At 39.8% G+C, this 22,158-nt stretch overlaps 1 protein-coding gene and 1 pseudogene across 4 annotated transcripts in view; both read left to right on the top strand.

Moving 5' to 3' along the window:
• Window positions 1-22,158, top strand: part of GALT (galactose-1-phosphate uridylyltransferase) — a 33,959-nt gene that overhangs the window by 10,827 nt on the left and 974 nt on the right. The window contains exons 1-10 of one of the 4 annotated variants that reach the window (XM_051965712.1): window positions 17,774-18,014; window positions 18,272-18,311; window positions 18,390-18,559; window positions 18,998-19,073; window positions 19,182-19,230; window positions 19,418-19,547; window positions 20,017-20,073; window positions 20,407-20,529; window positions 20,859-20,991; window positions 21,752-21,835. In XM_051965712.1, coding sequence (XP_051821672.1) covers window positions 17,826-18,014; window positions 18,272-18,311; window positions 18,390-18,559; window positions 18,998-19,073; window positions 19,182-19,230; window positions 19,418-19,547; window positions 20,017-20,073; window positions 20,407-20,529; window positions 20,859-20,991; window positions 21,752-21,835 — 1,051 coding nt within the window. In that variant the 5' untranslated portion in view covers window positions 17,774-17,825. Of the gene's footprint in view, window positions 1-17,773; window positions 18,015-18,271; window positions 18,312-18,389; window positions 18,560-18,997; window positions 19,074-19,181; window positions 19,231-19,417; window positions 19,548-20,016; window positions 20,074-20,406; window positions 20,530-20,858; window positions 20,992-21,751; window positions 21,836-22,158 lie in introns of those variants that run through there. The other 3 variants (XM_051965720.1, XM_051965727.1, XM_051965734.1) reach the window with 3 other exon arrangements.
• Window positions 4,809-8,836, top strand: LOC127540847 (HAUS augmin-like complex subunit 4; annotated as a pseudogene).

The following is a 22,158-nucleotide window of genomic DNA, read 5'->3' as shown; positions in this document are numbered from 1 at the left end:
TGACCTAGCATTCTGATCTTTCATTGAATTGGCTGAGCAAATCCATTAGTCTGACTGGCTGGCTAGTAACAAAGTCCCCTGTCAAATGATCTTGAAAATCCCAGCTCAAACCTTTCTTTCTTTCTTTTTTTTAATAATAGCTTTTTATTTTTCAAAATACATACAAAGATAGTTTTCAACATCCACCCTTGCAAAACCTTGTGTTCCAAGTTTTTTTCCCTTCCTCCCTCCTTCCTCTTTCTCCTAGACAGTAAGTTATCCAATATAGATTTTTCTATTCTTCTAAAAATATTTGCACATTTATCATGCTGCACAAGAAAATTCAGATTAAAAGGGGAAAAATGAGAGAAAAAAAACAAGCAAACATACAGCAACAACAACAAAGGTGAAAAAACTATGTTGTAATCCATATTCAGTCTCCATAGTCATCTCCCTGGTTGCAGACGGCTCTCTCCATTACAAGTCTATTGGAACTTCTCAAATCTTTCTTTACCATCTCCATAAAGACTGCCTTCTCTTTGCCCCCAAATGGCTCTTAGCTGTCGAAACTCATTTGTGTACTGAACCATGGATTTCTTTCCCTGTCCAACACTGAAACTGCAGCTGTGGTTTCAACGCGCCCTATGTGGGCAACCAGACACTGAATGTGGGTAACCAAACATTAAATGGAACTTTACCTCAAAATACTGATGGTTCCCTGCCAACAGGGTGTAGTGAATACAGGATTGAATGCTGAATCAAGAAAACAGAGGTTCAAATTCTGCTAGCTAAGTGATTTTTAAGAGAATCATTAAATCTATCTGATTTTTCTTCATCTTTTAAAATGAGCAAAAATAAAAATACCTGACTCACAGGATTGTTGTGAGGATTAAATCAGTTAATGCATATAATGAATTTTGCAAATCTTAGAGCACTATATAAACAAGAGCTAACTATTCCCTTGGAACATCACATTTAGATTTGTTTTATTTAGATTTAGATTTGAACTTAAATTTAGATTTGAATTGAAGGGAAACTTGAGCATCTTCTAGTTCAACTTTCCTGTTTTACAGATGAGGAAAACAGAGTCTAGATAATAAAAATGAATTGTTCAAAGTCACATAGGTCGTGAATGGCAGAGTCAGGATTTAGACCCTGGTCTCATCTGATGCTATATCTGGAGGTTTTTCCCTGTGCTACAATATTACTTCCAAGCTATAGTCATTATCTTTCTTTCTTTCTTTCTTTTTAAATTTATTATAGCTTTTTATTTACAAGTTATATGCATGGGTAATTTTACAGCATTGACAATTGCCAAACCTTTTGTTCCAATTTTTCCCCTCCTTCCCCCCACCCCTGTCATTATCTTTCTATAAAGACTGTGGGTTGTTGAGTGCATTCCCTCCCAGTTTCCTAAGAGAAGCCGTTCAAGCCTAATGTCTTAGCTATACAGTGCAGTGGATAAATCAATGGGCCTGGAATTAGTCCTGAGTTTCATTGTTCCCGAGTTCAAATTTGGCTTCAGACACTTAGCTGTATAACCATGGGCAAGCCATTTAATCCTATTTGCCTCAGTTTCCTCATCTGGAAGATGGAGAAGGAAATTACAAACCACTCCAGTAACTCTGCCAAGAAAAGCCCACAAAGGGTCTGATACAATTGAAAATAGCTAAACAACAACAACAAAAATCAAAAACTGATTTGGTCTTGTACCCAAAAAATTGTTTCCCATTGTCCTCAGAAAATGATCACTCTTATGATCACAAGCTCCTCCAAAGGTAAGTTGATACTAAGTAGGTTTTTCTGTACTAGATCTTGTTGAATTGTGATTCTCAGTCAGTGGACTAGCATTACTAAGTACTAGGGATATAAAGAAAGGTTAAAAACATAAAAACAACAGATCCTGTTCTCAAAGGATTCATACCCTAACAGGTAGACAATATGCAAACAACTATGTATATATAAAAAAGGGAAAGCACTATAATTAAGAAGAACTGGGAAAAGCTTTTTGCAGAAGATGAGATGTTAGCTGAGGACTGAAGGAAGCCAGGGATGCTAGGAAGCTGAGAAGAGCTTTCCAGACCTAAATTTACTCCCTCTGGCTAAGTACCAATCCATCTAACATGACAGAAAAAAATGAAGCTATCTTCATAGGTTCATTGATGTAACTGCTAGGTAGTGGGGATAGTTGATTAGAGGCTTTGCTGATCACCATCCTTACACAAATGACCTCTGCTGACTTGGTCATTACCAGGCCTTGGGATGGGAACAAGAAACAAGGTATGATTCAGATAAGCAATCCTAATCAAGATTTGACCTCCAAGTTGCCATTTCCACTTGTCCCTGCAATGACATAGGCCATATGGAGTTCTGATGATTTGAAGGACACCCAATGCAAATAACATTGCCATGCTACTTTTGTGTCTTCTCATGCACAGTAATACACAATTCCTTGCATAATGCACCCTCCGATTTACACTCTATCCCCTTATCATAACTCCGCTTTTTCCACACCAAAGTTGATCTCCTTCAGCATTACAAATAACCATATGCCAGTGGTGTAGTCTAGATCCCCCAAATAGCCTAATGGAATTGTCCTCAGTCACCCCTCTCCATAGTTTCTCCAATAGTGAATGTTATGAAGGAATCTTTCCTTCATGCCTCTTTTTCTTTCTGCCCTATATCCTAACACATGGCATGAAATATCACAAATCACTGTCTTTTTATAGCATCCATATGCAAGGCATGACTTCTTCTCACTTAACTGTTATCATCCATTTTTAGGCCTAGACATCTGTGTCCAATCAACCAAGCAGATTCAGCAGCCAACAAAGTCAGGAGACTCTGTGCCTTGCCTTGGCATTCAATATTCAGTGAAGATTATGAAAATGGCAAAAGAAGAATGTGGAGTTTGAGAATAAGGTTAATTTCTACTCTAAGTAGATTCCTAAAATCTTTTGGTCTTATAGTGTGATTCTTGTTTTATATTAGTTAAATATCCATAGAAAATAGTGATAGTCCACCTTTATGTCTATTCCTTTATCTACTTCACATTTTTCAGTATCAATACTTTCTCTAAGTAGGTTGGCTTGGAATTATTTTAACTGTGTTCCATATTTTCTTTTCATTCTTAGTCTTTTTTTTTTTTTTTCTAATTTGGTGTTTAATCTGATCTTTCCTATATATAATAAGTTGATGGTCTGAATGTATGCAGACAGGTGACTCCCAGTTGCCAATTTGTATTTGTGAAAATCAAGTCAGTTTAATTTTGGTGAATAATATTCAACTATTCTAGAGTTTCTTACTTCTTTCCTTGGAAAAAGTAGTCATGATATAAGCATAGCCTGGGATTCAGCATGTGTGGGTCAGAAACCATTAATAAAAAAGACTGGATAGATCTCTAGAAGCAAAGCAAAATTTATTATACCTTCTCCCAAGAATCGGGCGTCCCACCCATCAAGCAGACAATCGAAGGGAGGAAGCACTGTAGGGGGCAGGGTCTATGCTTTTAATCCCTAACGCAAATTCCCCCTCCCACCACTGACCCCAAGAAATTGAACTTGACCAATAAGTACACAGTTGCCCATATTTGGTCGAAATAGGGAAGATAACAAGAAGGGGGCTTAAGTATGCCCTTGGGAGATAACAGAGAGGAGACTTTAAGTATGTCCTTAGGAGGATGGCAGGGAGGAGACTTTAAGTATGTCCTTAGGAGGATGGCAAGGAGGAGACTTTAAGTATGTCCTTAGGAGAATAGCAGGGAGGAGACACTTTAAGTATGCCCTTTTTGTAGTGGCCAGAAACTAGAAACTGAGTGGATACCCATCAGTTGGAGAATGGCTGAATAAATTGTGGTATATGAATGTTATGGAATATTTTTGTTCTGTAAGAAATGACCAGCAGGATGATTTCAGAAAGGCCTGGAGAGACTTACATGAACTGATGCTGAGTGAAATGAGCAGGACCAGGAGATCATTATATACTTCAATAACAATACTATATGATGATCAATTCTGATGGACGTGGCCCTCTTCAACAATTAGATGAAACAAATCAGTTCCAATAGAGCAGTAATGAATTGAACCAGCTACACCCAGCGAAAGAATTATGGGAGATGACTATGAACCACTACATAGAATTCCCAGTCCCTCTATTTTTGTCCGCCTGCATTTTTGATTTCCTTCACAGGCTAATTGTACACGATTTCAAAGTCCGATTCTTCTTGTGCAACAAAATAACTATATGGATATGTATACATATATTGCATTTAACTTATAACATTTTTAACATATATTGGTCAACCTGCCATCTGAGGAAGGGAGTGGGGAAAGGTGGGGAAAAATTGGAACAAAAGGTTTTGCAATTGTCAATGCTGAAAAATTATCCATGCATATATCTTGTAAATAAAAAGCTATAAAAAATAATAATAAATATATTTGGATAAAAAAAATTATTGCCTTTGCTTTTTTCAAGGGGTGCACTGTATAGGAAACATGTGGACTCTCCTCTTCTTTCTCTAAATAAACCACTACCACCTTGGTCACCATCTTCCCTCAGACCCTGATGGAAACAGCTCCAGATCCTGAAACCAAGAGCCTTGAGAAGAGTAGTGTTCCCCGTCTGCCTCTGCAGCCAGCATTGAGGTGAGAAAGCACTATGGAGAAAGGACCCATCTTCTTCATCTCCACTAGCAGCAACTGCTAACCAGCTACCATTAATTTCTAACCAACTGCCACCTATATGGGGGACAAGCCGGCTTAGATGAAGCATCAAAGCACCTAGAAGGAGAAATAAGAGTCCGCAAATGTCAGGCCGGTCAAACCCCAAGATCCTAAACCCAAAAACCCTGGGAAGAGTGGCGTTAAATAATGATATTTAAGAAGAGTTTGTTATCATCTGTTTTACCATAACAAAAAGAAGAGGGTTTTTCTATCTTACTTGCAGCTAAACTCTTCTGTATATGTTGGGTCCCTAGGGATTTCTCACCTTGGGCATAGATGACTCATGCTTCTGCTCTCAAGTTCTATAGGCATTCTGTGGTAGGGCAGTGGGAGTGGCCTTCCCTTGTCTGACTTACCTTGCCTCCTCAGGGTCCAGAAGAACAGTTCTGGTCCTGCATAGACATGGGAAGACTCAGGAAGGTTTTGGGGGAGTCACTCACCCAGAACCAAGCCCATTTGTTGTTTAAGGAGGGCCACAGGATTTTGCTTCAGAAGTGTAAGTCTCAAGGAAGAGATAACTTCAGGAGAGTTCTCCCTTTTTGGAGAGGGTATGGAATTATTCTGGCAAGTATGCAGCAAACAGCTGCTACCCTATAATCTAACTAAAGAACATCTCTTGCAGAATCCATACTTTAGCTAATGTCGTTTACCCCCACTTAATATCATTTTATTTTTTCTAATTATATAGCAAATATAGTTTTAATACTTATTTTATAAGATTTTGATTTCCATTTTTTCTTCCTCACTCCCTCCCCTCCCCTCTCCATAGATGTCAAGCAATGTCATATAGATTATACATGTACAATCATACTAAATATATTTCCATATTAGCCATGTTATAAAAGAAGAATCAGAAAAAAAGAGAGAAATCACAAGAAAAAATAGTTCTTTCTCTGAATGCAGATAGAATTTTCTTTTATAAGTCTTTTGTAATTGTCTTAGATCATTGTATTTCTGAGAAGAGCTAAATCTATCAAAGTTGAGCATCTCACAATCTTGCTGTTACTATGCACACTATTCTCTTGGTTCTGCTCATTTCACTCAGCATCAGTTCATGTAAGTCTTTCCAAGGTTTTTTTTTAATTTATTTATTTGTTTTGAACTTCACTGGCTCATCATTTCTTTTAGAACAATAGTATTTCATTCCATTCATATACCACAATTTGTTCAGCCATTCCCTAATTGATGAATGTCCCCTTGATTTCCAATTCCTTCTCACCACAAAGAGCTGCTTATACACATTTTTAAATATGAGGCCTTTTTTCCCTTTTTTTTTTTTTTTTAATGATCTCTATGGGATATAGACCTAGTAGTGGTATTGCTGGATTCGAAAGGTATGCAGTTTGACAGTCTTTTAGGCATTATTCCAAATTGCTCTTTAGAATGGTTAGATTAGTTCACAACTCCACCAACAATGCATTAATATTCTAATTTCCCACATCCCCTCCAACATTTATCATTTTCCTTTTCTTTCATCTTAGCCAATCTAATAGGTGTGAAGTGGTACCTCAGAATTGTTTTAACTGGCATTTCTCTAATCAATAGTGATTTAGAAGTTCCTGCTGTTTTTCTCAATATATGCATGAGAATGATTTAAGTACCATCTTTGCAGAGAAGCAAATTGAGGCATTGCTCAGATCTATGTTGTATGTTTTACATAGTAGTCTACAAGCATTTTCCATGCAAGTGTTCAGAATTTCTGATTCTAGCCATGCTGCTTTTTGCACAGATCTGACCCCAGAGAATAAGTAACAAAGGTTACTTGTGACTGAACTGACTTGAGTTGGATCTAAGCTGAGAGAAAGCAATGACACCTTTGCTGGGCCTGGAGAAGTCAGACTTGTTGAAACTGATGCCCCCTTCAGAGGATTTTATGAGAATGAGGGGATATCTCCAGCCAAAAATTGAGCAACAACTTAAGAAGAAGTGTTTCCCTCTGCTCTGTCATCATGATCCAGTTCAGATTCTGATAGTGACACACCAAAAACAGCAAATGTATGGCAGCTGGCAAATGTGCTGACAAATGAGGAGCAAGAAGCAGCAGAAGGAACAGACAGTGAGACTTGAAAAACAGTTTCCCCTGTTCTTGGTTGCTCCTCCATTAACTTACACTGTTACAGGAGACTTTTTCAGAAACACTAGCTAATTACACCCGCTGGATCAGATTAATGTTCAGTACTTGGAGAGCAATTGTTGTGCCATAACTCTGAAGCTAAGAATGAAGGAACTACTGCTTTTGTCAGATACTTACATAGCTGAAAACGTAGAAATTCATTGCCTTAGTAAGGCTAGAACAAGTGCTGGACTCTGTAGGAGCTTGATAAGTCTCACCATCGAGTTTTGCTGAAACCAAGGACCAGGATCCTTCTGCCTTAGCACCACATATTCTTTCTGTCTTGTTTCTCCTAAACAAGCATTCCCTCAAAGCAAGGAATGCAGAGATACCACTTATATAGTAAGATCTCTACTGAATCGGACAATTTCCTATTTTAGGTCCTGTGCTTACAATAACCTGACTTCTTTTGATTCCTCCCTAGGAACAGATTTGCTCATCTTTTTGTCCAATACTTTCCTAAACAAAATGATAATATCGTTTAAAAGAACAACAAAAGAATATGAGCTCCTTGAGAGCAGGGACTGTCTCACTTTTTTATTTGCATCTTCAGTGTTTAGTACAATGCTTTGCACAGAGTAAATATTAATAAATGCTTCATTCATTCTATCAGAAAATTAATTTTGTTGTTGTTTGCCAGAGACCATGTCCTTGGAATCAAAGAGCTAAAGAAGAATGTAATTGCCTGCACATAAATTCTGAAGCTAAAACCTTATCATAAACAAACTATACATCCTAAACTCCTGAGACAAGATGATGTGTGTCCCAGGAAATTGGCTTTATCAGCCCAGGAAGAAGATAACAATTAGGCTCCAGGATGTCTGCCACACATCTGGTGTGACATTCTTTACATTGCTACCCCCCATTCAGAAATGTATTTAACTAGACCCTCTTCATTCATTAAACTGAGACTTTGTTCCACCCCAACTTGTCTCCCTCCTCATTTCTAACCCCATCCCTTTTCAGGCCTAGCCTTACAGACAAATGTCCACCTCAGGAGCCACACTTTGATGACCTGGTGGACGGGTCAGTTGTTGAGTCTTTTTTTAGTTGTGTCTGACTTCCTGAAATCATTTGGGGTTTCCTTTCCTTCTCCAGCTCATTTTACAGATGAGAAACTGAGTCAAACAAGGTTAAGTGATTTGTCCAGGGTCATACAGCTAGTAATTGGCTAAGGCCAGATTTGAATTCAAGAAAATGAGTCAAGAAGACAATAAGCCTCATACTCTATCTACTTCACTACCTAACTGTCCCCTATCAGAAAATACTTTTCTCTTTGTAGATGTGGTGTTCTTCTCTTGGTTTCTTGGTAGATACCTGGACTCAGGAACTTTCAGACTTGGAGCTATCCTTAAGGTAACACTGCCCAGAAAATTTTCCTTCTCTGGCTAGAAGACAAATTGCAAGATTTCACTAATTTGGGAATTCAAAATCCTTTTCCTCCCTCCTATCACCTTTATATTAGAGACTGGGATCCAGGAATAATGTCCTTGAACTTCCTTCTCAGTTCCAATTGGAGCACAAATCTATGACTGCCATATACTTCTGCTGCAAATTGCTATCTATTGTCCCTAGGGATGAAGAGAAAACTGTACATGGGTCCAAGGTCCCCATCTTTATACCTCAGTATAGAGAACTAAATTTGATTTAAGAAACATCTGACATTGAAAGAGCATGGCTGATAATGAGACTGTTAAAAGAACTTTTAAAAATCTTCAGGAATCATTGGATTTCCTAACATAAGATGAGACTGTTTTAGTTCTTGAAAAACCAGCAAGAATCATTGGATTCCTTGAGATGAAAAATTGCTGATGAAACTATTGCAGTACTTAAATTTTCATGTTGATTCATATTATTTGTTACATTACTAGTAGTCGGTATTATATTGCTATGTGCTTATGTAAATTAAGTGTAATGCCTCCCATATTGATGGATTTATTTATACCATGTATATCTGTTTCAAGTTCTGGCCCAAAACATTTTATAAGATCAGATCAATCATAAAGATTCCAACACCTCAGGATTCATAACCTCTCTAGTTTTCTTTCTTGTTTATTTTTTGGTTAGATTTGTCTAATGCTGGAAGGGGAAGGTTGAAGCACCCCATTAATACAGTTTTGCTGTCTATTTCTTTCTATAATTGGTTTACTATCTTCTCTAGGAATTTGTATGCTCTACTACTTGGTGCATATACATTTACTATCATTACTACTTTGTTGTTTATGGTACCCTTTAACAAGAAGTAGTTTTCTTCCTTATCTCTTTTAATTAGAACTAGCTTTTCTTTTGCTTTATCTAAGATCAGAATTTATATCCTGTGCTTACAATAACCTGCACTTTTCTGTTTCCTCTCTAGGAATAATTTGCACATCTTTTTGTCCATTTTTTCCTAAACAAAAAGATGATATGGTTTAAAACAACAACAACAAAAAGAATATGAGCTCCTTGAGAGCAGGGACTGTCTCACTTTTTTATTTGCATCTTCAATAGTTAGCACAATGCTTTGCCCAGAGTAAATATTTAATAATTTCTTTTTGTTTCAGCTGAAACATAATAAATTCTCCTCCAGCCTTTTACCCTTACTCTGTGTGTATCTCTGTTTCAATTATGTTTCTTGTAAACAACATATTGTAGGAGTCTATTTGCTAATCCATGCTGCTATTTGCTTCCATTTTCTAGGAGAGTTCATCCCATTCACATTCACAGTTATGATTACCAGCTCTGTATTTTCATTCATCCTATTTTCTTTTGTTTTCTGTTTTCAGCCTGTCCCTCCTTAGTAGTGCTATGTTTTTAGCCCACTCCACCTTCTACTACCCTACCTTCTTTCATCCTCTCTCCTTTTCTTACTCCTTTCTCCTCCTTCTTCTTTATAGGGTAAGATAAATTTCTATATCTAATGAATAATTAAGTTATTCCTTCTTTGAGCCAAAACTGATGAAATTAAACTTCAAAAAATGCTTATCCCCTTCCTTTCTTTCCCTCTATTGTAATAGGTCTTTTGTGCTTCTTCATGTGATCTGATTTGTCCCATTATACCTCCCCTTTCCTCTACTCCCAAAACAATCTTTTTTCTACCTCTTAATGTCTTTTTCTTAGATATCTTCATGTCAAAATCCATTCGTAACCACACCCTCTGTCCTTGTGATGCCCCCTTAAATGCCCTAATAAATTACAAGATATCAAGAGTTACAGATATCTTTTTCCCATCTAGGGATATAAACAGTTTAATCTTTAAATAATATATATTTTCCTCCTGTTTTACCTTTCTATGCTTCTCTTGAATTCTGTGTTTGAAGATAAAATTTTCTGTTTAGTTCTGGTTTTTTCAATTAAAAAAAGCATGATCATTTGATTGAAATTCTCTTGCTTCATTGGCGATCCATTTCCTTCCCTGAAAAAGGATATTATCTCATTGGGTAGTTAATTTTTGCTTGTAATCCCAGGTCTTTTGTCTTTCAGAATATGGTATTCCAGGCCCTCTGATCCTTTAATACACATGCTGTCAGATCCTGGATAATCCTGACCATTGCTCCTTGATACTTAAATTGGTTTTGTCTGGAAAATTGCAGCATTTTTTCTTTAAGATTATAGTTTTGGAGTTTTACCACAATGTTCCTTGAGGTTTCTTTGTGGGATGTCTTTCCAGAAGTGATAAATAAGTTTCTTTCAATGATTATTTCTGCTCTAGTTCTAATATATCAGAGCAGTTTTCCTTGATGAATGCTCTCTGGGTTCTTTTTTTTTTTTGGTCATAGCCTTCAGATAGACCAATAATTTTAAAACTGTCTATCCTGATCTGTTTTCCAGATCAGCTGTTTTTCTAATAAAATATTTTACATTTTCTTCCATTTTTTCATTCTTCTTAGTTTGAATGACTGATTCTTGATGTTTAATAGAGTCATTAGCTTCCATTTGCCCCATTCTAGTTTTTAATATGATTTTCTTCAATTAGCTTTTGTATCTCTTTTCCCATTTGATTAATTTTATTTTTCAACGTGGATTTTTTGCAAAATTTGGCCTATTGTGTTTTTTAAGGAATTGCCTTTCTTTTCTAATCTGTTGACTCTCTTTTGCATACCTCATTTTTTCTTCTACCTCTTTTATTTGCCTTTTAAAGCCTTTTATGAGCACTTCCTAGAAGTCGCTTTGGTCTTGAGATCAATTCATTTTGTCCTTGTTTGAGTTGGTATTTTGGATCTTCCCTGTCACCATAGTAGCCTTCTGTGGTTAAGGTTCTTTTCTGTTTCTTACTCATTTTATTTCTTTTCTTTTCTTTCTTTCTTTCTTTCTTTCTTTCTTTCTTTCTTTCTTTCTTTCTTTCTTCTTTCTTTCTTTCTTTCTTCTTTCTTTCTTTCTTTCTTTTTTTTTTTTTTTTTTGGTATTTCTTCTTTTGTAACTTTTATTGTTGAACTCTGCTCCTGGGATAAAAGGAGTGCTGTCCCAAGCTTCCTGTGCTACTCTGAGCCTTGGCTTTGAGCACCATCCTTGCCCCTCGGAATAAGGAACTGATCTGTTGGGCTCTGGACTCTCTTTTGAAGATGGAAAGATGGAAAGAAAGTCCAAGAATTAGAGAGGAACCACAGAGAGGGAAGTTATCCCTCTCTTAGCTAGTAGTCATCATGAGGCAGATGATGTCTTTGAAATTCAGTGTGACACTGGTAAGCATATACTTATATTCAGGATTGTTGTTTGTCTTTGTTCTAGAAGATCCTCACATCAGAGGGGTGTTGCCATGACATGTAAGTAAATTGGATTTAAATGAGGGAGATTTATGTAAATTCACCAGAGTCTTTTTCATCCGGAACTATTTGGATGGCAAGAAGATTGGAGATGGCCCTGGAGGCAGTGGGAAACCTTGACCTTTTTAAACTAAAATCCTTACCAGGTCTTAGTTTGACCAAGGCAGTGCCCAAATCAGTATTAAGATTAAGTTAAGTAATGAGGCAGAAAAAATTTGATTTGGGAAGAAAAGATCCTTAGGGTTTCTGCCCAAAGCAGAAATAATTGCTATTTATATTCACTCTGAGGCAATCAGGACCCAAATAATAACTAATTGGGGCTTGTTGTTTTAGCTATTGTTGTTTTTTTTTGATTTAGCTTTAAGACTTGATAGTAAATGTAGCCCATAAAAAAGAAACAAAGAAAAGAAGGAAGGAAGGAAGGAAGGAAGGAAGGAAGGAAGGAAGGAAGGAAGGAAGGAAGGAAGGAAGGAAAGAAGGAAGGAAGGAAGAAACTGTGTTACCCAACAGACCAGTTTTGTTGGGGTCCCAGTGGGACAACTCTACTCAAAGAGATTGTGATTTGACTTTCCTTCACTAGGAGACTATGACATCAGAAAGGTCATTCCATTATACACAAGTGAGTTTAAGTGAGTTTTTGGTTTAAGTAAGAGTGAGGTGTGCAAAGTCACCAGCCTCACTTTATCCTCATATTCAGGATACTTACCTTATAGTAAGCATGTTTACATCCTATAAGAAGGTGCCCATTAGTTGCTTTCAAACTAGAGGATGTAGCCTGTAATGCCATCATACTGATTTGTATACTCAACTTGTTCAGTGATTTCCTGATTGATTACTTCCTTAAGTTGTGATTCTCCATGCCTTTATCCTTTGTAGTTTCTTGATTCTAAACCATATTTTTGGCCCTCCAACTGGTTCCTTTATTTGCCTTTCCAACAAGAACCTGTGAAGTGTCCTGACCCGTAGTTATAACTTCCTTATAAGGCTTTCTCTCTTTATTCATGGTGAAAATATCAAGGTTTGTATGATTTAATTCTTCCAATAATATATCGACTTATTGATCATTGCACAAGGAGCTTAGAGCACCAAACTTAAATGATTAATTTAAAATTCTACTGACATTCTAAAAACTGCAATTTTAAATTTAATTTGTAATATTCCTTTATGCCATTTTGCCATCATTTCTACTGGAGAAAGAGGCTGATATAGGACCAAAAGTCGTTTTGCATTTTCTTTTCTTATTTTGATATGGTACCCAAAGAATTCATCACCTAAAGGCTAGTCTTTTTAGTAAAGATCCTTTCCGTACTTCTTAGCTTGACTGGTTCCTGGACAGCAAATAGTCTTACCATGTCCAGCCATATATTACATAATAATAAAAATATGTTATATTGACTATATAATAATGTGTCACTTGAACCCTTTGCTAGACTATTTGATCACTATTGATCACCATGAAATAACTAGAAACAACTAAATTCTTTTAATTCAATTTAATTAAAATATAATTCAGTCCAAGTTCAGCATGGGAATGTTGCTTTTAATGATATGTAATCTAAACCCCAAAAGCCATTGGTATGAGACTTTCTATTTATTGATCTGAACCTAAAGGCCCAGGCAGAGTTGTTGAGAGGGGAAAAGAAGAGAGATCCCCTCTCTTCAGTCTCTTTGTGTTCTGCTGGCTTCCAGGTTTAAGAGAGAAGATACACGATGGCATGCTTTCTTGAAGTCAATGAAGGGAGAAAAGGAATCTAGAAAGAAGACAACATGAGAGGAGATGGCAGTCACTACCATGTCTCTATCCCCAGTTTACTGCACTAGAGACTTCAGGGAATTTCCCCTTTTGGTGAGATCTGGGTCTCTCTCTTCCTCTTTCCCTCTCTCCCTCCCACCCTCTGTCTCTGTCTCTCTTCTTCCTTCCTTCCCTCTCTGTCTCTCTTTCTTTGTGTATCTATTTGTCTCTCTTTCTCTCCACCTGCCTTCTTTCCTCTCTGTCTCTCTCTGTGTGTCTTTCTGCATCTGTTTCTCTGTCTCTCCCTCCCTTCCTTCTCTTTCTCTGTCTCCCTCTCCCTCTTCCTTTCTTTCTCCCTCCCTCCTTCCCTCTTCTCTCTCATCGAATTCCTGACTGACCAACCATAAAATTACTCAGGTAAATCTGAAGACCTTGCTTACTTATTAGAACCTCACAGAAAGGTCTCCAGTTCTTATGAAAATAAGATTTATGTAGTACTTTTAGGTTTGCAAATGTCAACTTTTTTCAGAGTGCTATCTAAGAAAGACAGAGTTAGATCTTCTCTGTGGGTTTATTCCTCCTAAGAAGGCAGGTATGTAGGTTATCCCTGGGCTGGACTGTTTTTCGGGTCTATTGTGGCTCTGTATCAGCTGGGGGTAGACATGAACCAGTCTGCATTGGTTTTGTAGCACAGCAAGAGGAATTCTGAGTTTAGTGATCCAACACTGCAAAGAATTTCTGATATGCCCAGCTCAAAGAATGCTCAGTTTGTCACTGCCTGGCTGATTGTGATTCCCAAGTCAGTCTGGTCTGCTTTGGATAGTAGGGGGCTTGAGCAAATCAAGGTGGCTAGTAAAAATCATTAACTGTCTTAGTTTCACACAAAAGACTTCACATTGGGTCTTCACAACATCCCTATGAGGCAAGTGCTATTATTATCCCCATTTTAATGCCTCAATTTCCTCATCAATAAAATAGGGATAATAGTACCCATCTTCCAGGATTCCTGGAGGTTCAAATAAGATCATATTTGCAAAGTGCTTTGTAAAACTTAGTGTACCATATAAATACTATATTTTACAATAAATTATTTCACAGATAAGGAAATTGAGGCAAATAGGGGTTAATCGACTTATCCAAGATTACATAGCTGGTAAGTGACTTTCTTTTACCTCTTCCTCTCTCCTGTCCCCAGAATAGAAGGAACTTTTAAAGTCATCAAATCTAACCCCCACTCATTTTAGAGATAAGCAAACTGAGTTTTAAAGTGCCCCAAGGTCATACAGTTAGTCATTGGCCACTGTGAGATTTGAGTCCTGTTTTCTTACTTGAAACCCTATCCACTCCAAGATGCTCTCTCCTAGAGATTAGAGACTTAGAGCCTAGTATGGTTGTGAGAAATCAACAATGGGGAGAATACCCCATTTAGCAGTCCCCTAAAAACAGTCAGTGGCTTCCTCGTCAGATGACCCCTATCAATCCTAACTTGGGCCCCAGGGCCTCCGCAGTGGGGAGAGTTGTGGACAAAGATCAAGTAAACATATGTTCAGTTATAACCTTGAATTCTGTATTGTGGACAGTTTGGAAAGGGTAGGGCTGGAATGAGGTTAGGGGAGAAGAACAGATAAGTTTCATGCACTTTTCTCTCCCTGTGACTCCAAGATTCCATGTCTTTTATTTTTTTAACCCCCTTTGCAAAGGTGTATAAGAAGAGATCCTGACTTGAGTTTGAGACTGGACCTGAGATGAACTAATAACTTGACCTTGGCTAGGCAAGAGAGTTTCCCTTTATAAGCCTCAACTTTCTTGTCTATGAAGTTCTTTAACTTTAAACTGAAGCTTTTACTTTAGTTTTCGGGGAATGAGGCTTGTGTTGTAATGCCGGAGAAACTGAGGCAAGATAGAGATTAGAGAGTACTTAATAATTTATTAAATGGAGAGATTTACTGGGACCAAATGGATCCGTGATTTGGTCCCAAGGTTAAATGAGACTATCGTCTCCAAGAATCCAGCCAACAATATGAGCTCTCAATGACATATATACACATGGCTCAGACACAGAGGGTAGACTGAGGCAGGGGCGGAGTCAGAGTGCTGAGAGTGGGAACAGGACTCTGACAGGGTGGGGTGAGCCACTGGAGATAAGATGACATAATGGGGGGAGGCACTCTGGAGATGGGGAGAGACATCTTGATAGTTTGGGATGGGGAGAGGCATTCTGATGTTCTAAAACAAAAGATCTCTTATCCTTATCAAATATTCTGATAAAGAGGGAGGGGAGGTTTTGCAGAACTGAGAAGCAGGGAAACCAAGGCAGGACTGGGTCAGGATAATTAGGAAAACTGAGTCAGGACAATAAAAGAGAACTGTGGCATAAGTTTTCCTTATTGACCAAATGAGACCATATTTAACCCTAAGTTCTTGAATGATCTAGAAAAAAGATTGCATTCTAGTCATTCCCTGGTTGAGGAATGTCCTAAGGCAGAAATTCCAAGGTTCTCTCTGAGGAAAAGGGAGAGAAATAAGGTGGGCTGAGTAGAGCTGGAACATTAAAGTTGTTCCATGGATGTCCCAACCTCCCTCAAGCTAGAACTCTCATTAGGAGGTAATACTGTTTAGTAGCCATATATTCTTTATAATATTCTTAAATTTTGTTGTATTGAAAAGATGCTCTAATTCCATTGACTTCCAGAAGTTCTCTTCTTGGTCTTTTTCAGTATTCTCTTAAATAATCTCTGCCTTAGCTCAATTATTCCATGGTTTCAGTTAAAAATCCTAATAGACAACTCCCAAATTTCTATTTCTACTTCCTGCAGACCTTTTCTCGAAGAATATGTCTACCTGGCTATCTCACTAGTAACTATAACTCAAAATGTCCAAATTTGAGTTTATCATCTTTTTGAAGCCTGCATTTTCCTTAAATCCTTTATTTTATTCATTTGTTTAATTGTCTTCAAATCTTCATGAGCTCAATTGAAGTTTTCTTGGAAAAGATACTGGAATGGGTTTGCCATTTTCTTTTCCAGTTCTTTTTACAGATGAGGAAACTGAGTCAAACAGTTTTAAGTGACTTGTCTAGGGTTATCTCCTAGACAAGTGTTTGAGGCTAGATTTGAACTCTGAAAGATGAGACTCCCTGTTTCCAAGCTCAGTGTTCTATGGCACTTAACTGCCCATTTCTATTGGTAGTACTACAATATTGAGTTACTTAGGCTTTGTATTTAACTTTTCTCTTTCCATTAATCCATTAATCACCAATCAGTTTTCAAATCCAATTGAGGCTATCTTGGCAAAATCTATTGAACCAGTTGAGGTTCAGGGAGGTCTTAATGATGTCTCTGAAAGAATTCAGGCTCAGATCACCTCCAAATCAAGTAACAATATTTATCCTATTTGAATTTTATGTACTCAGTGGACCTTTCATAAGGGAAAAAGTCACCTACCAGAAACTAGGATTTATATAGAGATGGGAGAGTAAGAAAAACAGGAGAATTGGGGAAAAACAGAAAAATTGATAAGGTTTTTCACATATAGGCATTGTATAGGTAAAATCCCTTTCTTCCTTGGGCCTGGACATGTCTTAGATAAAATTTTATACACATACAAAAAGGGCTGCTTTTTGAAAAAAAAAAAAAAATCCTTTGGTGTTTCTGAGACAATATTAATTATCTGCTGTAAGTGGGTGTCTGCTTGTGACTGATCCACTGGGACCCCTTGAATACTGACATTATGTTTATTGCTCATAGCAGAAAACTTTTGTTTATCTTATCAAATCTATCCATTTCTTTCCACCTTTACTCTTACTAGTGTCACCAAAATGAGTGTAGAAGATTGAGTGCTGGGCCTGGAGGGAGGAAAATCTGAGTTCTGAACCTCACCTTTAACACAGAATTATAAGTACAGAGTCAGCCATTACCTTAGAATAGCTTCTTGACTTCCAGTTTTACAGACTATCTACCATCTGTAAAAGGAGCTGGAGAAGGAAATGGCAACTCACTCCCCTATCTTTGCAAAGAAAACCCCACACGGTCAGGAAGAGTCCGATGTGATCGAAATCAACTGAATAACAATGCTTTATTAGATCATAATCTCCAACCAGTCAGTCAACAACCACAATAATGTGCCTGGCTTTGTGCTAAGTGTTTCCTTTACAAAGAAAACGTCACTGCACACAAGGGCTGTGCTTCCAGGAAAACCTGCATTAAAGTCTTGCAATAAACACTCTGAACTAAAAAAGAAAAGGAAACACTGGGGGATGGGGAGAAAAGAGTGCATTGTGGTTACAAAGGGTAGCCCGGTAAATCTTTTTGTCTACACGAGACGTCTTCCTTTGCCTCTGCCTCCTCTTAGACAGAGGCCTAGGACTAGAGGAGCACCACGGCTTTCTCCAGGACACCTGTCTTCCCTCTAAATCCCAGCCCAGCGCCCTTAAAGTTGTATTGGCTAAATGGGATTTAATTGAGTGAGTGAGAGCCTGCGTCTAGGCAAGGTCCAATCGGGAGCGTCTGGGGGAGCCGTCACGTGTTGGCGCGGGGCCAATGGGCCGAGAGGGGGCGGGGCCAGGCCGAGGTCCGGAGGCAGGCACGAGTGCGGCTCTCGGGGTCTCCAGTCAGAATGGGCTGCTGAGGTCCGGCGGCTGTGTGGTAGAATGGCGGCGAACGAGGGGCCGAGCGGGAAGCATGAGGAGCAGCAGCCGCAGCCGGAGGCGGTGGCGTTCCAGGCGAGCGGTAGGGGCGGAGCTGCGGCCTGAGGCTGGTCCCGGGGCAGAAGCTGCTGGAGGCTGGCGTTCCGCCACCGCCCTCCGTCAGCCCGGAGTCCCCCGGGCCCCTCTCGCGCTCTCCAAGTTCCAAGTCCATGGGGCCCTGAAGGGAAACCAGCAGAGCCCCGCCCCCAGGGATGGGGACGAGGGCGGCGTGGGGGGAGGGGGAGTGTGCACCCGAGCTGAGGGAGGTCGGCAACACACTCTCTCTCCCCCTTCCCCCAGTCTCTCGTTGAAGTGGACCCTGGCCAGGACAACACGTTGGGTACTATGGGGGAAGTCAATCCGGGAGGGCTTCCTGGAGAAGGAGTTGTTTCTGACTGATTTTTTTCCTCTGCCCCAGAGCATCAGCACATCCGATACAACCCGCTGCAGGATGAGTGGGTGCTGGTGTCGGCTCACCGAATGAAGCGCCCCTGGCAGGGGCAGGTGGACCCCCTCCCCACCGATGCCATACCTCGGCATGACCCCAAGAACCCCCTCTGCCCCGGGGCAGTTCGAGCCAATGGCGAGGTAACCTGGCTCTTCCCTCCTCCTTGGGCGGCTTGTCCTCCTTCCCTTTAATCTCTACTCCATACCTACCTAGGCCCTTTCTTAAATGTCCTTGCTTCTCTCCTGCCCCTTCCTTCCTCCCCTTCACAGCTCGATCCCTTCTTTCAGAACCCCCGTGGTAGCTTTGAGATTGGGGAGAATAAGAGCTCTCTGATCGTCCCCCACCTAGTGAATTAGCGCAGCTGAGCCAGGAGTCCAGACTCAGACACTTACTAACAGTGTGACCCTAGGCAAGTCATTTAATGTCTGCCTTAGTTCTCCCATCTGTAAAATGGAGAATAATAGCTCCTACATCCCAGGGGTGTTGTGAGGATCAAATGAGATAGTATTTGTTAAGTACTTACTGCAGTGCCTGGCACACTATAGGTGTTAGATAAATGCTTATTCTCTTCCCTGCAGGTGAACCCCAACTACAAGGGCACCTTCCTGTTCAATAATGACTTCCCTGCCCTGCAGCCTGATGCGCCCGCTCCTGGTAAACAAGAGATTCTGCCTCCTCTGGAAAATGGGGATTGGGGAAATTTTGACTAGAGGTAATTTTTCCCTCTCAGACTTATACCTTCCACTATTATACCCTCACCAGGACCCAGTGATCACCCACTGTTCCGAGCTGAAGCTGCCCAAGGAGTTTGGTAATGATTTAGACAGTCCTTAAAATCTTCTGTATTGGGATGTGCTTGGGAGGAGGATGTCCTGAAGCCTTTTCTCCAGGATGGTTTTTTTAAGCCCCTTAAGTCTGAGTCTCCCCTTCTTCCTATACATTGTGGGCTCTTCCTTCTCCCAAGTAAGGCCCTATGTCATCTACCTCCATCCTATTAGTAAGGTCCTGTGTTTCCATCCCTGGTCTGATATCACACTGCCGCTCATGTCTATCCCTGAGATTCGAGCTGTCATTGATACATGGGCCTCAGTCACGGAGGAGTTGGGTTCTCAGTACCCTTGGGTCCAGGTCAGTAAGGTCATCATTACTTATCGTAGCCCCAAGAGAAAGGAGGGTGGGATCTATTCTTGGGAGATTAGATTACGGATGTCTTACGTTGCAGATTAGGATTGGGTTGGGACTACTTCTGTCCTTGTGGAGAACGTGGAAACTACATCTAATTATTTGAAGGGTTGTAATTTAGAATAAGTAATTTTGAACTTGTTTTAGTAGATTGCAGAATTCAAAAGTAGAAGTATGTAGATGTTTCAGAAAAGTACCTTAAGGTTTGATATATGGAAAAACTCCCGATTAGAAGTTGCTCAAAAGTAGATTAGATTACTTTGGGAAGTAGTAGAGTCTCCCCAATTGGGGAGTCTTCACTGTAGCTAGATGACCACTTTCTGAACTAGATGGTCTCTGAGGTTCCTTCTAATAATGATGTGCAAATTACTGTCTTTGTGATCCAATGGCTGATAAACTTTTACTTCATCCCTAGATCTTTGAGAACAAAGGAGCCATGATGGGTTGTTCCAACCCTCATCCCCACTGTCAGGTAAATTTCTTATATTCATTGTCCTTAGTTAGAATGTAAGCTCCTTGAAGTTGAGATGGTTTTGTTGGTTTTTTGTATCTCGGACCCTGGCAAAGTGCTTGGCACATTGCATTTGCTTATTAAATACTTGATGGTTTGTTTTATCCACTCCGCTTATCTCTTAGTACACTCTTAACTCTATTTAAAAATTTTTTTTATTTTACTTCTCCAATAATAAGGATAGGGCATGGATACAGAGATTTCTGGATTTCTGGGCTATAGCTTTCTGGAGAGGAAGGATGGGGGGAGAATGGTTGTAATAGACTATGGGAATTGGATGCGGGTTCTTTTCAGGTGTGGGCTAGCAACTTCTTGCCAGATGTGGCCCGTCGAGAGGAACAAAGCCAACGGACCTATAGGAAGCAGCATGGAGGCCCTATGCTTTTGGAATATGGACGTCAGGAAGCAGAGAGAAAGGTAACCTTAGAGTACTTGAGATTATCTGAGTGCACCCCTTACCCACAAGCATTTAGGACATACCTTCCACCCCCTATCAGAAATTAAGCCTAACTGCTAGGATTATCTCCTGTAATTTCCTCTCCCCTCCCATCTCATTTCTCCCAGAAGACACTGATGCCAGGAAGACTAAGCAAGGGAGAGCAGGGATGCGAAGAGGAAGGGACAATTCCAGGTTTTCCAGAAGCTCCTATCCCTTAACGCTTAAATCTCTATTCCTAGCATTCTAAGACACCAACTTTTCTTTTCCAGTTTCTAAGGATCCCATCTCCTTCTCTCCCTGTCCCCAGGAGCGAGTGGTTCTAGAAAGTGAACATTGGCTGGTGCTAGTGCCCTTCTGGGCTGTCTGGCCTTTCCAGACACTGTTGCTGCCACGGAGACATGTGAAGAGGCTCCCAGAGTTGAACTCTGTGGAGCGGGATGGTGAGAAGACTTACCTTCCTCAGATGGGTCCTGCTATTATTCCCTCTTGTCAGTTTATCTGGACTTTCTCCCAGTCCCTTTGGTTATTTGGAGGGGAATAGGGGGAGGTGGTAGGGCAGCTGGATGGTTCAATAGCTAGAGATCTGGGCCTGGAGACAGAAAGACCTGAGTTAAATTTGACTTCAAACACTTACTAGCTGTGTAACTCTCATCTAAATTGTCTTAATCCACTGGAGAAGGAAATGGAACTCTTCTCCAGTAGCTTTGTCAAGAAAAACCCTATGGACGGTGTGGTCTAGGGAGTTAGTCAAACATGACTGAACATCAAAAAGGAGGTGGTAGCATTGTAGCTAGGTAACCAGATGCACAGTGGATAGTGCCAGGCCTGGAGTCACTAAGACTTTATCTTTTGAGTTCAATTCAGGTCTTGGGCATCTGCTAGCTGTGGGACTCTAGGCAAGTCACTTAACATGTGTGCCTCAGTTTCCCCCTCTATAAAATGATCTGAAGAAGGAAATGGCAAACGATTCCATTATCTTTGACAAGAAAATCCCAAATTAGAGTCACGAAGATAATAAAAAAATTATAATAGAACTCTAGCTTTGTGAGATGGGATCCTGTCTTTTAGGCAAGGATAAGATGAGCAGAGCAGGAAGAGTGAACTCATGAATTTTAAATGTCCTGGTTTCTAAAATTGCAGTTGTAGTCTCTGCACATCTAGGTACTGAATTCTCAGATGATAACAGCAGCTCTCTTCCAGATTTGGCCTGCATCATGAAGAAGCTCCTGATCAAATATGATAACCTATTTGAGACATCCTTCCCATACTCCATGGGCTGGCATGGTGAGGCTCATTCCCCACTATAGGAGCAGTTGGGGCACCTGAATCCAAGAGAGAACTCAGACCTGATGTGTCTTTTTAGTTTTGCCCAAGAAAAAACCACATTTCCCATCAAGCCTTGCTAAATTATCCTATTAATAATGTAAAGCATTCTGGGAGTTGTGGTCTCACCTAGGCCCGGCTGAATTGTTGGGAACCGGACATGCTGGGAGCTGAGGTCTCTGGATAAGACGTTTATAGCATGATCTCACTACATTTCCCATAATGCTGTCCTACAGTCTACCTACTGGGTAGGACAGAACAGAAGTTTAGTCTGAGATGAAACT

This window comes from Antechinus flavipes, chromosome 1 (assembly GCF_016432865.1).
Source record: "Antechinus flavipes isolate AdamAnt ecotype Samford, QLD, Australia chromosome 1, AdamAnt_v2, whole genome shotgun sequence".
Taxonomy (NCBI): Eukaryota; Metazoa; Chordata; class Mammalia; order Dasyuromorphia; family Dasyuridae; genus Antechinus; species Antechinus flavipes.
This window is presented reverse-complemented; position numbering and strand designations above follow the sequence as displayed.